We start from the raw sequence: 15,505 nt of genomic DNA on the forward strand, positions 1-15,505 counted from the left end.
AACAAACAGACCCTTTCAATATATCTTCTCCAATTTTTTAAAAAAATCTGTTACAAGTTAGTGCAGAATCTTAAAAGTATTTATCATTTTGGCCTCTCTTGAATGGTTATAACAATGGCATATAGGACTTGGTGGCCCAGAGGTTTCAATCCTGTGTACACTTGTTAGAAATTACAGAACATAATGTATTAAAGTACAAAAACAAAGAAAGCTGAAATTTAAACATAACAGTTTAATAAAACTAATGCAAGTATTTTACCTGAGCAAACAGATGTTTTGGAAAATTAATTTCTCTAATTCTGTCCTTTTACTAAAATGATATTTTAATTACCACACACATATTTATCCTGTGTTAATACTTCATCTGTCTACATATAGTCAGAGACTCTTACCGTTATGCTCTTGTCATTTGTGTCACAAGTGTGCAGCTCTCTGGTAAAAGCCAGTATTGTATGTGTACTGTTTTCCATGGCATATTCCAGATGGTAATCCTGTTGAGGGTCCTTTTTTAGTACTCTATTTTCATCTGTAAAATAATCCTATTATAAAAGAAAGGTTGCCCATTATTAAAATCTAATATTAAAAATGAAACTCAGTGTCCAGTACTGAAGCCTTTTTCAAAACATGTAAAATTCTGCAGTGTCAGTTTTTAATTAAACAATAAATTTGAGGTGGCACTGAACTATTTTTCATACAAAATCTCCAAGAAAGCAACTCTCCTCGACAAACAGCTTAAAGAATGCTTCAAGTAATTTTAGCAACATGCTGCCTGTATGTAACTGCAGAAATAAAGGTTGGACTCAGCAACCAAGAAGCTTTATTCATCATAACTAGGATGTCATGAACTCCAGGAGACATTACAGAGAGAATGAAATTCACTTAATATTTGCATCAACAATAGTGTCACTCCTTTTTTCCACAACTTTTCCTATGTTTTTTTTCTTTCCCACAAAGAGCAAACCTCTTGAATGAACATTGACTGGAACCAGAAACCCTACAGCTTAACTAGCACGAAAAGCGCTCATTTCATACAAAAGCTGCTGGGATTAGGTTGAGGTTTTGGAAGAGGCAAGGGAGCTGTTTGTAAGAAAGATGCTTCCCCTCCAGGGTTCTGCAGAGACCCAGCACAAAGGAGTAGCATGGCAGCAATGTCAGGTCATTAACCTCCTCACCCCGGATTCCTGCAGCTGGGACCCGTCCCTCCCTCTCCTCCCACCCTGGCCACCTAGGAAGGGCTGGTCACTGCCTCAGATGCACCTCCTCTGGTCATCCTCCTTTGAGCTTTAGGCTGTTCCTGCCTGGTTTGGGGTGGGGAAGGGTCTTTTAACTAAGCAATGTATTTCTTATGCCAAAGAGGCTACTGGCAGACACCATTAATTGTGTGGTGTCTTTGCAAAACACTGCAGCACTGTCTGGCCCCAGCAGCCATTTATTTCTGTATCATGTATTTCTGCTTGGACCTCTGTTCACTTTTCGAGATTTCTAGCTTTCCTTTCATTAAGGTTGAGGTAACGGATCTGAAAAACAGTAAAAGGTTATGCCCAAGTATTTTGATAGCAGTAAAAAAATAACTGAAACTTCATTAATTCACTAAAGGGTCATTTAGGAGCTGTAATCTTAAACTTCATTCCACCCTAGAAATCTGTGTGTGGGCAAGACACCAGAGAGTTCTTCTTTTCCTGTCACCACTTCTTACAAATACAAATGATTAAGTACATACATGAGAGAATAGGCAAATGGAAAAATAATCACTAAAAAGAGCGAAACACAGGCCTGGGACCTGAAAGAAAGTGAACTGATGAGTTGTATTTATTTAGAGAAATAACTTGGATTTGCAGTTTTCCAGACAGAAATAATAAGACTCGTTTTGCAATGGTTCTTTTAAGATAGATACTTTATGGGATCAAAACCCTCCACTTTTACCATGCATCAGAACTTGGAAAGAGGCAGTGTATTGCCTATACATAATACAATTCCTCCTCTGAAAACACTCTTCTGTGGAATCTCTGTTTCCATCTTCTAGTAAGCATTTGCCTGGACAAGAATTGTAACCTTGTGAACATCAGTTTTTATTGAAGTGCGACATCTTTGCTTAAACGCTACCTCAAATTGGAGGAAGACATTTTTAGTGAACACACCCACACCTTGAAATATTGAGGAATACAAATTCAAGAGCAGCTTTTGCTCATGTGAACAGACTCAAAGTCTCTGCCTGAAACCAGTGTGAAGGGAAGCTGAGAAACATGAAGGAAAGGTGAGCACACGCAAATGTTTTGTGGTGAACTTCACCATTTCATCACAAGTCTAGAAGACACAGCTCTAACCAGAAAAAACCCCTGTGTGATATAGTCCTGATTTCCATGAGCCTGAGGCAAGAATGCAAAAATTATGCAAAGAAGTTCTGTAATTGAGGTATAAGCCCAGATATGCCTCGATAACGTGGTTGTCAATGTAATTATCTCGCCCAGCTGGATGATAGTCATAGACAGGTCACATTCTGGCTCACCAAGAGAGGCCCATTTTGTGGCTGCTGGTGAATGTTTTGCAGAAGGTGGCCCCAGATCCCAGGCCCCCAGGGAGGACCAGGCTGCTCCCCATGGGATGAGAACTGTACTGGGCACTCACACTCCTGTCTGCCCAGGCAATGGCTGCCAGCCCCTGCTGCCAAAAATGAACAGAACCTTGCTGATTTCAGTGATTTCACCTGAAATTATTTGGTCTCGATGTAGCTAATGCTGTTTTTATTTTCTTTGTTGAAAATTATCCAGATGCTCATCATAAAAATAAAATCAAATTATGTCACCCAAAAAAGCCACCAACAAAATCCTCGAAAACAAAACAAGGAACAACAACAAAAAAAACAGCAAAAAAACAAAAAGCCCCACAAAACTCAAAATTTGATTGCTCAGCCTCTCACATGAAAATGGCTTGTTTTCCAGTTTTAAAACAAAATAATGCCATGTTGTCCAGGAACCATATGAATTTCTCTCTTTTCACACAGAAGATTTTCAGTCAACCTATGTAGACTTTGCTCAATTTACTCATCAGAGCTTAAAAGCCTTTATGTTTGTGTATGAAACAGAATTTCACAAAAGGTTCTCAAAAATGGCAACAGTGACAATCTGTGATGCCACATCTTTTTCAACCACAATCTGGAAAAGTAAAAAAAATGTTAGCTATATCTATTTGGATCTATATGTCCATACCTTTATATATATTCTATGCTTCCTTTCAGAGTAGAAAAATAAAAATACAGCCCTGCTGCCAAAAGTCCTGATGCAAATGCAATCAAAACCATCATATTTGGACTGCCTACACTCAACTCTTTTGTCTAGTCAAGGAGAAAGCTGTATAGCCCTGAAAACCTTTGAAATGTGGCAGTACAGAGGATGGATCTACCAGAGCCCAGAGAGGGTAAACTGGGCATTTGAGCTTCAGCTAAACCAAGGGAATATAAATTTAGTTTGAAACTCTATCAGTTCCAGACTACTATAACACAGAGCTCATCCAAATTCACAAGTTTCACTTATTTAATTATTTAATTCTGTAAAGAAAGAACTTGGATGTTGTAATCCACAGCATTTCAGTGCTTTGATATCTATCACAGATAGTTCTAAAATGGGCTTCGTACTGGAACAGTTTATCCTTCCTAAGAAGCAGGAAAAGGCTCTAACATGGTAGAATCTTTTTCTACACAGATCTGGTTTTGCTACCCCACACAGTTAGCTAGAAAATCTGTGTCTCTTGTAGGGTAGATTATACTGATACAAGTCCCCTGAATTTCATGAAGTCTCAACAGATCCACATTAATTGTCAAGGCCTGAAAACTGGATTTCTGAAACACTCACATGTGTGTGGATAAACCCACTATATGGTTTTATGTACTGATTCTGTACTTGCATTCAGGTTCTCCAGTTTCTTATACACACAAAAAATATATATCATATGTTTAAGGAAGATAAAGTTTTGGAATTACACATCAGCTTTCCAGAAGTATAAGAATTAGTGAAAGAGAAGGATGAAGTGACTATATTTTTCTAGTATGAAAGTTTTTGATTCTTTAAAGACTAAGTGTTTCAAAAAGTGTTTCAGAAGTGTTATTGCTCATGCTACATGATAACAAAGATGTCTGTTTCAGGATTTACATATGCAAATTGCCTACATGTGAAGCATTTAAATTTGCTGTACTCCCTTTCATAATATTGCAAAAAATGGCATATTGAACTCTGGACTAAGTTGTGCAATCCATCAAATAATTAAGTATCTCCTTTCTCACATTACCTAAAAGTTGAAATAACATATGGAAAATGAAAAATCTTCCTGACATTACAAGATATTTTACGGTCTTTTCCAGATGTGAGGCAGATCTTATTATACTGTTTTTCAGATACCATTAGCCATTCTCCTTCTTAAAAAAATATTTTTTATATGGTATATATGGTTTCTGATTTCTGTTCCACAAACAGTCAGGGAGAGTAATTTCTTAAGGATGTGAAAAGACGCTGGTTTCTCCTTTGAGAATGCAAGCACAGCTGCAGAGGGAAGCCTGACCCCAAAAGCCCCACCAGCTGTCATCACAGACTGAAACAGGTGTTTATGGGACTCCCTCCCCAGATCTTTACAATGTACAAGATTGTTTTGTTTATGATATCAATTTCCCATCCTAAATTATATGTATCACCTTTCAACCTCAAGGAGCATAAAATAATTCTCTGATTGTGGCCCCATCCAGCAATTGCCCCATGGGCTCAGCTTGTGAGAAACTCAGCCACCCCAATTCACATGTGCTGCCTTTCTCTAACTGGGCCATCATTGCTGTTCCAGCAGCAGCCTAACACTTAAAAGTGGAAAAAGGGACAAGTCAGGAATGGGAAATGGCAGGAAAACAAGCTGTGTTTCCACCTGTCCTCACTCATGTTCTGTAGCCAACCCATGGAATTTGAAAGATCCCTGTCCTGATTTATTGCAAATTTGGGAGGAAACTTCCAAAGGAGTTCCTCTAGAAAGCAGATTCAAGTGGCCTCTCCCACAACTGGCTCAGGAAAAGATTTCCTGGGAGAAAAGTGGGAAAAAACCTGTTTATTTAACAAGTAAAGTATTCACAAGCATTAAAAATTTGAATAATTTCAAACAATAGAACCTCTCACTGTTCTGAAGAGATGGCAAATTTAGAAAGTCCTTGTTGTGGCTGTAGCTTGGCTTGCTCAGTCCCTTATCCATCCCTCCTGTGCTGGAAAATGCCATGTCCCAGACCCCAGTGGGCCACAGGCGTGAGCTCATGGTGTTTTTCAGGATTTTTAGGTCCAAAGCAGGCTCAGTTCCAAGAAAAAGAAAAGCCACAGTCCAGGGAACTTCTCTGCCTCAGCTAGTTAAAATCTAGCTAAAAAGCAAAGGAGAGCTCTCTCCATGCTGCAGACACCACAGTGAGCAGGAATGCTGATGCTCTTATCTCTGTGTTTTTGAATACAGCCACCTGAAACATTCCACCACTTCTCCTTCTCCCCACTCCACTCTCAGATCTAGTTTTAAAGGTACCCAACTTAATATCCAGCATAAACAGAACAGACGATTGGGAATACAAGCATCATGAAGTCACATTAGGACAATCCCCAATTTCCAAGCTGATGCCAATGACCAGGACCAAAGAGAAACTTGGCAAAAAGGATCATGAAGCTGAAACAAAGATGAAAGTTAGCGTAGGAGAGGATTTATCTTAGTATAAATACGCTGGATAAATTGCTACGGTAAGGAAAAGAATGGAACCAAACATTTGTTTGAAATAAGCACCAAGTTATGCCTTTCTGGGTTTCCAAAAAAATAACTGTGGTTAACATTTCTCTTTTTTTCATTGTTGCATTCAATTTAAATGGAATCCTGCTGCTCAAGGTTCCAGTACACACTAGATGTTACCACCTAAAAGAAGCTGGTTTTACACTGTATTTGGCAAGAATGAAACAGAGCATGAGTTTACAAATAAGCAAACCGAACGGTTTTGCAACCTCAAATAAATTTCAGTTTGAGTTTCAGGCAAAGATCTTACTACGGGCTTATGCTGGGGAAAAGCAGAGCCCACTCACAGCAGCCAAACATGAGGCAGGAGCCTGAAAGCATCGCTGTTCTATATAAGAACACCTTGAGAGCATTCCAGTTGACTGAACCAATCTTGAGATTGGCTGCAAATGAAAAAATAACTATACAAAGGGTACAGAAACAGCAATCAAGTAGTTGCAGTAAGTTCCTAAAGTAACTGGGATCAGTAAGTTCACAGCCACTGCCCCATGGGCAGTCTGTTTATAATTAATTTATTAGTTTGAGAGGGGCTGGGGGCATGTTGCACTGGTTTTTTGTTCAGGGGTTTTTTTGTTTGCTTCTGGTTGTTTGGCTGGGTGGGTTTTGGGGGGTTGGGTTTGGGCTTTTATGTTTTGCTTTTTTACCTACACAGCAGATTAGCAGAAGTGATTCAGTCCTTGCTAGGAAGCCTGGATCTCAACCACATGGGTAGTCTTGAGAAGCTGTACACAATTTCTGGTACAACTCCAATTAAACTGGTTGACACACACTAGAGTGTGGATTATTTACTTCACGTGCACTAGTAACTCTGACAAGGACAGAAAATTTTTATCTCTAGCAAATAATTGTGTGTGTGTGTCTGTAATTTAAATGCAGACAAACATATACACAAAGACACACATTTCCATTTGTGTATTTACAGAAACAGATAATGCCTGTATATATGTGTACATGTTCATATATTTTCTTCACAAAAAGAGGGCTTGTATTTTTTTATACATGAAACACAATTATTTACTTAGACATATGCCTTTTCTCATTCAGACTTGAATATACTTCTGTATATTTCTTATACAAGAGAAGGGAAGAATCCTATTGTCTTCTTATTTTCCTTATACTTCTTATATTTAATTGTTATACTTCTTTCATGTCATATACTTCTTATAGAAGTGTATATTCACTTGAATACACTTCTGTATATTCCTTATATCCAGTTAAATGCCCAGGGTGGCCTAGAGTTGGCAGCGGCATCCCTTTGTTTTTGTGAAATTCCTTAGAAGTAAAACATACCACTTTGCACACAAACGAAAACACTGAAGTGTGGAGATCTGTCTAACTTAGCACAAGAAGGTGTAAGAGGCACTAGTGGCTAGAGATTGAAATATGACTGTCCTGGTTTAGGGAAAATTTGGAAGGAAACTTCCAAAGTGGTTCCTCTAGAAAGCAGATTCAAGCTGCCCCTCCCCGAACTGGTTCAGGAAAAGATTTCCTGGGAGAAAAATGACAAAAACCTGTTTATTTATCAAACAAAGTATTCACAAACATTAAAAATTAAAAATATCAAATAAAACCTCTCGCTGTTCTGAAGAAATGGCAAATTCAGAAAGTCATTGTGCACTGTAGCTCGGCTCGCTCAATCTCTCCTCAGTCCCTCCTGTGCTGGAAAATGCTGTGTCCCAGGCCCTGGTGGGCCACAGGCGTGAGGTCCCAGTGTTCTTCTGGATTTTCAGTCCAGAGCAGGGCGAATCAGCTCCAAGAAAAAGAAAAGCCACAGTCCAGGGAACTTCTCTGCCTCAGCTAGCTTAAAAACACTAACCAAAAGCAAAGGAGAGCTCTCTCCTGCTGTCTGTGCTGCAGGCAGCACAGTCTGTGAGCAAGAATGCTGAAGCTCATCTCCATGTTTTTGTCACCTTAGACAATCCACCACTTCTCCTTCTCCCCCCTTCATTTCCAGACCTAGTTTGAAAGGTGCAAAACTTATTTCTGGGCTAAACAGACGAACAGGGATACAATTCAACATCATAAAGTCACCCTATGACAATGACATTGCATATTGACATGGGAAATCTGACATTGTGGTGGAGTACCAAGGCGCTATACAAGTCTTTACATCAAGAATAAATGTTAATTTAAGAGTTTATATTCCAGTTATATCAGAAAATACAAAGCTAGATTAAAGGTTGTCCTAACAGAAAGAGACTAGAAAAAACATGTAGCAAAGTGTTTTAAGGGAAAGAAAATCAGTAAGGAGGAGATACTGCACGATACAATCTTAGAACTGCACTTTATCACAAGGAACATTCCTTACAGAGGAGCCACATTTATCCAGTACAAGTTTTCTGGGTTTAATTATTTTAATTACTTCAATTATGAGGAAGATTAAAAACACTTAGGGGATTTTCAAGCACAACAATTAGGAATACTTGTTCCCAAAATTTCTGGATCTGCCTTAGAAAATCTCCCTTCTTCCCTTTCCTACTCTGTGGTACTTGTTTATATTGGGAATTAAATCAATCCCCTCATTATTTTAAGTCTTTGCATCACTCACAGTGGCTACAATTCCATATTTTTGGGGAGATGTGAGAAAATTTCATTTTCTTGGTGTTTCCAGAATCCAAAGGAGAACAAAAAAAAAAAAAAAAAAAAAAAAAAAAAAAAAAAAAAAAAAAAAAAAAAAAAAAAAAAAAAAAAAAAAAAAAAAAAAGAAAAAAGAAAAACAATCCAAACCAAACACTTGAAAACAGTCCCCTGAAGGCCTGCAAATTACAAGCTTCAGAATTCTTCTCATCTTTTGTTCACCAACTGTTGCTTCCTTGTCCTAACTATTGTACCTCTCAAAGGGAACTACAAAGCACCCAGCCAGTGGAGATGTACACTGGAGTGTCTCTTTATGCCCCACATTGAAGCCAAGAGGGAGACATTAGTCATCTGGAGATTCTGCCCCAACGCCCAAAGGCATGAAATACCTCCAACAAAACACCGACTGAGATATGTCAGTGTGGCACTCGCTTCGCAACTCTCTCTTGGTGCCTTTCAAGTTGTTTTCTAAACACTTCTTTTGTTGCTGTTGGCATGAGTGCACTTAAAAGCGGCATATCGTTAAGTACTGAAAATGCTCACTGTTTTTCTGTCCTCTAAAATCTCTTCCAAGTACTTCCCTGTGAGCAATTAAGCTAACTCTATGGGATACATTTGATAACAGATATTCTTTAGTTTGGATGACAGTTAACAAGCAAGGCTCTAATGAATAATAAAGTACTTTTTAGTGACATACAGTCCCTATTCACCCTGAGTAGGGACTATTTTTGTGCAAGTTCAACAGAAGATTCTAACAATGCAAGCCTCTTGTATAACTTGCACAAAATAGGCATTCATCAAGGAGGATTACTCTCCCCAAAATGGGGCTCTCAGCAGCTACGTGCTGTGGGTGGGGATGCACAATTCCAGACAGGGGTGGAGACCAAGGAAAAGGCATGGGTCTAGCAAGAAAATGCATGCTGTGTCAATTCATAAGCACAAAAGAGATGCATTAGGAGGAAAAAAAAAAAAAAAAAAAAAAAAAAAAAAAAAAAAAAAAAAAAAGATGCAAAATCTGAGGCTGCCACAAGATCTTGTATGAAGAGTAACACATGCTGCAAATGACCATGGAAATATTTCAAGGTAACATTTTGCTAAGAATGAACTCTCCTAAGTCCAGCTGCTCCCTATAGAGACAAAGACAGCTCCCAGCTTTCCAATACTGACCCCCATTGGCATCTTCTTGTTCTCAAACATGCTCAGCCAAACACCACACAATCTGCTGCTCTGACACCACAGGCTCTCAGTAATGTGTAAGAACAGTCTGTTCACTGATCTTCTTTTCCTCCTTCTGCTCGGTGGAGGTGCCTCCCTCATGACAAAGCACTAAGTCATGCATGTATGTATACACATACCCATGCTATGTCCTCCCAAAATATGCTAAGGTTCCCATTTCAAGTATCAAACTTCTTAAATGTTAGGACTGTAAATGTATAATTCCCTGATCATTCCAATGCTCTTCAAAAAACTTGTTCTTCTCCTTTCATGACATAGTAACACTTTCCATCTTGATATATTTAGACAAAACTAAGCCACAGGCTTCCAAATTGTTTTAGCCTTTCCTTATGTCAGACACCCTTTCTGATTAAATACAGCTCCAACACAGAAAAGCAAACCAAAACAAAGAGCTCATTGCACCCAAGTTCAGGATACACTGAAAACTGAGAAAGTAAAATCCAACCCAGGATATCCAGGACTTTGAGTTTTTTCAAGGCAAACACTGCCTGCTGATGGTGGGAATAGCATTTACTTGCTCTGAGAAGATGAGGAATAAATGCCAGAGGAAATATTTTTTCTCTTTTCTCTGAAAACTATCTGGCAGTCTTCCTCTACCCCAATGCATGGACCTTCCACAGACAGGATTATGTGCTTTTACCCCAGCTGGCAGCTGTAGTCTAACTATATTTACATGTTTATTCCCAGAAGAGAACTCTTACCTCTGAGAACACCTTCTATTTTTAAAGAAGGTGAGAGAATTTGCGGGGGGGGAAAAAAGGCAAAACTGACCCAAGGGACTAGCAATTTCAATGCCCACTTGAAAGGCTATAAAGGTGTTTCAGAACATCTGAACGTCAGGCCACTAACAAGCATCTCAAAACTTTCAAAGAAACCAAAAAATGACCCCTCTAAGAGTTTAGACCACGATGCACATTTTCCAACGGATGGTCATGGAATAAAAACATATTTCTAAAACCAAAAAGAAAAGTAAGTTCATTCATTAGGGTGTACATATTTCATGGAGTTCAGCTAGGCATAAAACCACGTACTTTCAAGGATGCTATCTATGAAAAAATCTTTTTCAGCAGTAAATAATCTAAATTATGATGATATACACTTAGCACAGAATGTATTTTTAAAATATTAACTGCATTTGTTTGTCCAGTAAATTGAAGAATTGGATATTATTGAAACAACATCCTAGAACAATTTGTTCATTTTCTAGCAATCCCTGCTGCCTGACCAGAAAAAGCCTCTGGACAAATTTTGTTTATCATTTTTGTTCCTGGCTGTTCCTTGTTGGTGCAAGTATGGAAAAATTTTAACTGAGCAACTTTTAAAAAACCTCAGTTCAGTTTAGAAAGAAACCATGCTTCCTAGAACTGAAGAAGGAATGGTGATGGAGCAAGCCTCAAGTGGCAAGCAAGCGTAACAAAAGTATTTCTTCGTACCTATTCAAAAGTGCAACAAAATAACTCATAGCTCTTAGCATAACAATTTATGTGCTAAATTAGTGCTTCAGGAAAAATATCAGTAGGTTTCTATTGGCAGGCATTTGCTACATCCTTTTTTATTTGTAATAGAATATTGGTGGATAAAACCTGTGGAAGAGTAGAGCCATTTTTAAAGATATTGAAAACCTTCAAAGGGTGCTGAAAAGAGTCACAAAAGTGCTGGGAGTGCTGGGGGAAATGTTCTGTAATGCTAAACAATCTATATATTTAACAAAAAAAAAAGAAGAAAATGGAGCAGTGACAATTGTCTCTATTGCAGCATATAAATAACTTTATGAAGGCGGTATGCAGGGGGAGCAGAGTTTTTTTAATATAGTAGAGAAAATGCATAGCTGAAAGCTAAACCAAGAAAAACTAATCCTGGCAATCAGAAACATCAGAGACTCATTATTGCCACAAGCTATCCAGGGAGGTGATGGATCCTCCACCACTGGATGTTTTTACACTAGGTTTGGATGCCTCTCTAAAAGACTTGTTTTACCCTAACGGGATCTATGAACTAACAAGAAAAAAATCTTGGGTTTCTTTTAATGGTTAATAGGTGTGTCTTCTGAATTGCAAAACCTTTCAGAAAGCCTTTCATTCTGTGAGTGAAGAGCTCACTGCTCAATGAGCAGCCTAGAGTGGGTTTCTTCACTATCATTAGTCTTTTATTTATGCTTCAAGATAAATTATCATTTTGAAATATGGAGAAAGCAATATTCTGAAAATCACTGGTCTGCACTTAAGGAAGACAAATATTTGCCTAAACTTCATACAGCAAACAAATGGAGGAAAGAAAAAGTAAAAGAAATTTTTAATATGAAAATATTTATACTAAAATCTCAATTCTTCTGGAAAAGTTTTGGTTTTACAAAATCTTGACAAATAGTAGGGGGATCATATTATGCATTTTATTTTCTTATGGTAAATTGTTAATAGAAAATTCATATTCTTATGGGAAAACCCCTTAAATTTAAGCAGTAGCTTCAAAGATCTACTAGCTCTAACATAATGAAGGAAAGACCGATGACTTCTCCTAGACCATACTCTAACAACCACTCTGCTCTTAAACTGCATCTCTGACTTATCATTCAAGCATCTGGGGATGACAGCTTGTTGTTCCAGACCTGATTGCCCTTTCTGTGGGACAAGCTGCCCCTGCTCCCCTGACCCCAGAGCAGCTCCTGCCGGCTGGATCTCAGGTTGATGAGAGGGTACCAAAGGTGTCTCCTCCCCTCCATGGCTCCTACTCCACCAGCCACCAGTGCCTCTTGGAGGGGATGACCCAGCAAGGCCTCTGTTCCACACTCCTGTTCCCAGACATAGCCCTGACAATACCTGGACTACTCCAGAAACATCCCAAGAAAATTGTGCCAGTAGAGTTGGGCACCTCTGAGCTCGCTTTGCCAGACCAAGGACATGTACCGGGAGTCCTCCCAGCGATCACTCTGCAAGTCCTTTCCAACATCTGGGGCAAAACACTTCCAGGTGAGGAGAGGAGGAACACCAAGAACAGGAGAAGCACCAGCTGTGCAGCAGCAGAAGGGGACATCAGCAGGCTTGGAAGCTGGTGGGATGTTGCCCTCATGCCGGTGGGATGAGAAAGAGCGAGCTCAGGCGGCACCAGGACGGCCAAGCTCCACCAGCTGTTGGCAAGGCGAGGGGAAAGGTGCCACACCTCCCTGGGAGAGACTCTGCCCTCCCACCCCTCTGCTCCGCGGGTCTAGGCTCAGCGGGCAGGCAGGAGAGAGTGCCCAAAGGACAGAGAATAGGGCTGTTATATCTTCTGGATAAACAGCAAAGAAACCTGACACCTTTAACGAAATCTGTGTAGAAGTTTAGAGGGAAGGTTGTGGCAAGGAGTGGATCGAAAAGAAGTATCTCCTCCAGGGGAAAGGAACTCAGAAGGATAGGGATAATCCGAAGGGTGGAAAGAAGTAAAGAGGTACAGGGATGCAGGACAAGAAGGCTGCAGAAGAAACGTGGGGCAGGGACAGAAGGGCGTCCCGAGAGAGGGACAGCGCGGGCAAGGTGGGCGGACAAGGGGGACGCGGCTCGGCGGTCGAGGGGAAGGAGCAGGGCCTTACCTGCAGGTAGGGCTGGCCCCTCTCCACGCCCCCCACCACGATGTCGGCTGAGGCCATGCCGCCGCTGGCCGAGAGCCCGAAGCCCACGTAGCCGCGGGTGCGCACCTCCAGGCGGAGGGCGAGGGCGCTGCCGCGGCGGCCCCAGCGCAGGCGGTAGGCGCCCGCGCCGTCCAGCACCGCGCTGTGCGGGTAGCTCCGCGCCGCTGCACCGGCACCGGCACCGGCACCGGCCCAGGCACACAGGAGCCCGCCCAGCACCAGCGCCCAGGGGCGCAGCCGCCGCATCCTCTCGCCGCGCACCAGCGGCCGCCTGTGCGTCTCGGCGTGTGCCCGGGCGCGGTGTGCGTGTGCGGGGGGTGTGTGTCTGTCTGTGTGTCTGTGTGTCTGTGTGTCTGTGCGTGTGTGTGTGTGTGTGAGGAAGGGGGGCCGGGTGCCCCGGTCACCCCGCCCCCGCTGCGGGCGGCACCGCGCCGGCCCCGTCGGGGCAGCACGCCCTCGGCAGCGCTTTGTTCGCTCCGGCCCGGCCCGGCCCGGCGCTGCCTGCCGCCCCCCGCTCCCCCCGCCGCCCGTCGGGGCCGGGCCGGACCCCGCCGCGCCCGGAGCACCTGCCGTGCGCTCCCGCGGGGGCTGCTCGCCGAAATGCTCGGAGTTCGCGTTAGCCACCCAAAAGCCTCCTCCTGACCGGGGAAGCGGAGGGAAGGCGGTGGACGGGAGTCCTCCCCGGCCTCCCCGCAACTCTAACTCCGCTGGAAGAATTCCACGGGAGGAAGCCCGGAGGCAAACGAGCGCTTCCCCACTCTCGGCCGCCTCCTCACTCAGTGCGAGCGCGCGGTGCGGCGGATGGATGGAGCTGAGCAGATCCCCCGTCGGGAGAGTTCTTTTTGCATTTTAAATGGAAAACGAGGAGCTCCCGAGCGATTTGCACTGAGACGGCTGCAAAAGCACATCTCAAAACCGCCCTCGCGTCCCTTGACACCCCCGCAGCCGTCCCCGGCGGCACCGCCACTCGGCCAGCCTGGCCATGCGGTCCCCCACGCTCCCGCAGCAGAAGCTGCCTTCCCTTCCTCTGCTCGCAGCACCACCGCCACGGCGGGGGCGAGAGCAACCAGCAGCAAGATGCTTTTGGAGGAATGTTCCCCAGCCCTCTGCAAATCTGGACGGAAACAAAAAATAGCGTGGCACCCAAAACGAGAAAGTTAGGGACCACAAGAAGTCATATTGACATTGTGATGCGAGGGATACATCAAACTACAAAACAACTTTTAGAAAAGAAAACTCTTATAAAAGGATAAGCACCTAAAATTACTTTTTCCTAAGGCATAATAAGAAATTAGAGGAAAAAAATTAAATACTGGTAAAATGAAAGCAATCTTTAGAGGGAATAGATTAGTGTGACCATTCTTGCAATTATAGCAGTAACTTCAAAGGTACAGACTCAAATTACTGACAAAACAAAAAATTGTGAGATGCTTAGTGTTTAGATTCTCTTCTGCAAAATTGTTAACACCTGCAAGTGGATATAGATTAATTTAAGGAGAAATTGCTGGTGCGTGATAGGCCCTATCAAGGCCAAAGGTGTGACTTTGGCACCTAACTGGGGGCACTAGGCCTTTGCAAAATTGAGTGCTAAAGGAGGGATCCTTAGGACAGTTCCAAAAATGCACATTTATTTTTTCTGAGGGCAAGGATGATGAAGGAATGAAGAATGTTTCTTAAATGCAGATTTTTTCTTAATTTTCTAATAAGACTGTGCATTATGTGCCTAGATGACAGAAACCCCTAGTTAAAGTTTCAATCACATGGAGATGACAAACTCACTCTTCAAAAGAATGATTGAATTACACAAAATTGCTGCCTTTAAAGCACAGCAGTGGTACTGAAGTCCAACTAGTGCTTCCCAGAGCATGCATTGTAAAAGCATTTATACAAAAGCATTTATGCAAAATGCTCACTTTGAAGTACTCCAGCATGTCTCAGTTTGGTAAGGGTGGTGCTGATGACATTTTAGGAGCCTGTAGACAACATGGGATGTTGGAGTACAGGGAGGGATGACGGACTGTTCTACACAGCATGCTGTGCTACACAGCACAGCAGACAGAAATAGGGTTTCCCAAATAGCCTGGATGCAGATGCCATGAGGGAAGCAAAGCTGAAGATAGGTGTGCACTGCAGAGGCTGTCAGAGGAACAGCTGCACACCCCCCCCAGACAACCCTGACCCCTTCATGTCCAACCCCTGTTCCTCTCACAGCAAACAGGCACAGAAAGAAAACTCTGATGCACACAAACTTGTGGTTGGCTGGGATCTCCCCAGTCATTCTGCCAAAAGCCAAAGCAG

At 42.1% G+C, this 15,505-nt stretch overlaps 1 protein-coding gene across 1 annotated transcript in view; it reads right to left on the reverse strand.

Annotated features, from left to right (window-relative positions):
* MOXD1 (monooxygenase DBH like 1) overlaps nt 1-13,487 on the reverse strand; it is a 50,114-nt gene extending 36,627 nt beyond the window's left edge. The window contains exons 1-2 of the mRNA XM_041423879.1: nt 13,169-13,487; nt 393-539 (exon numbers count right to left, since the gene is read on the reverse strand). Coding sequence (XP_041279813.1) covers nt 393-539; nt 13,169-13,453 — 432 coding nt within the window. The 5' untranslated portion in view covers nt 13,454-13,487. The remainder of the gene's footprint in view (nt 1-392; nt 540-13,168) is intronic.
* Between the last annotated feature and the right edge of the window lie 2,018 nt (nt 13,488-15,505).

This window comes from Onychostruthus taczanowskii, unplaced genomic scaffold, assembly GCF_017590055.1.
Source record: "Onychostruthus taczanowskii isolate IOZ18803 unplaced genomic scaffold, ASM1759005v1 scaffold8, whole genome shotgun sequence".
In the NCBI taxonomy this organism is placed as follows: domain Eukaryota; kingdom Metazoa; phylum Chordata; class Aves; order Passeriformes; family Passeridae; genus Onychostruthus; species Onychostruthus taczanowskii.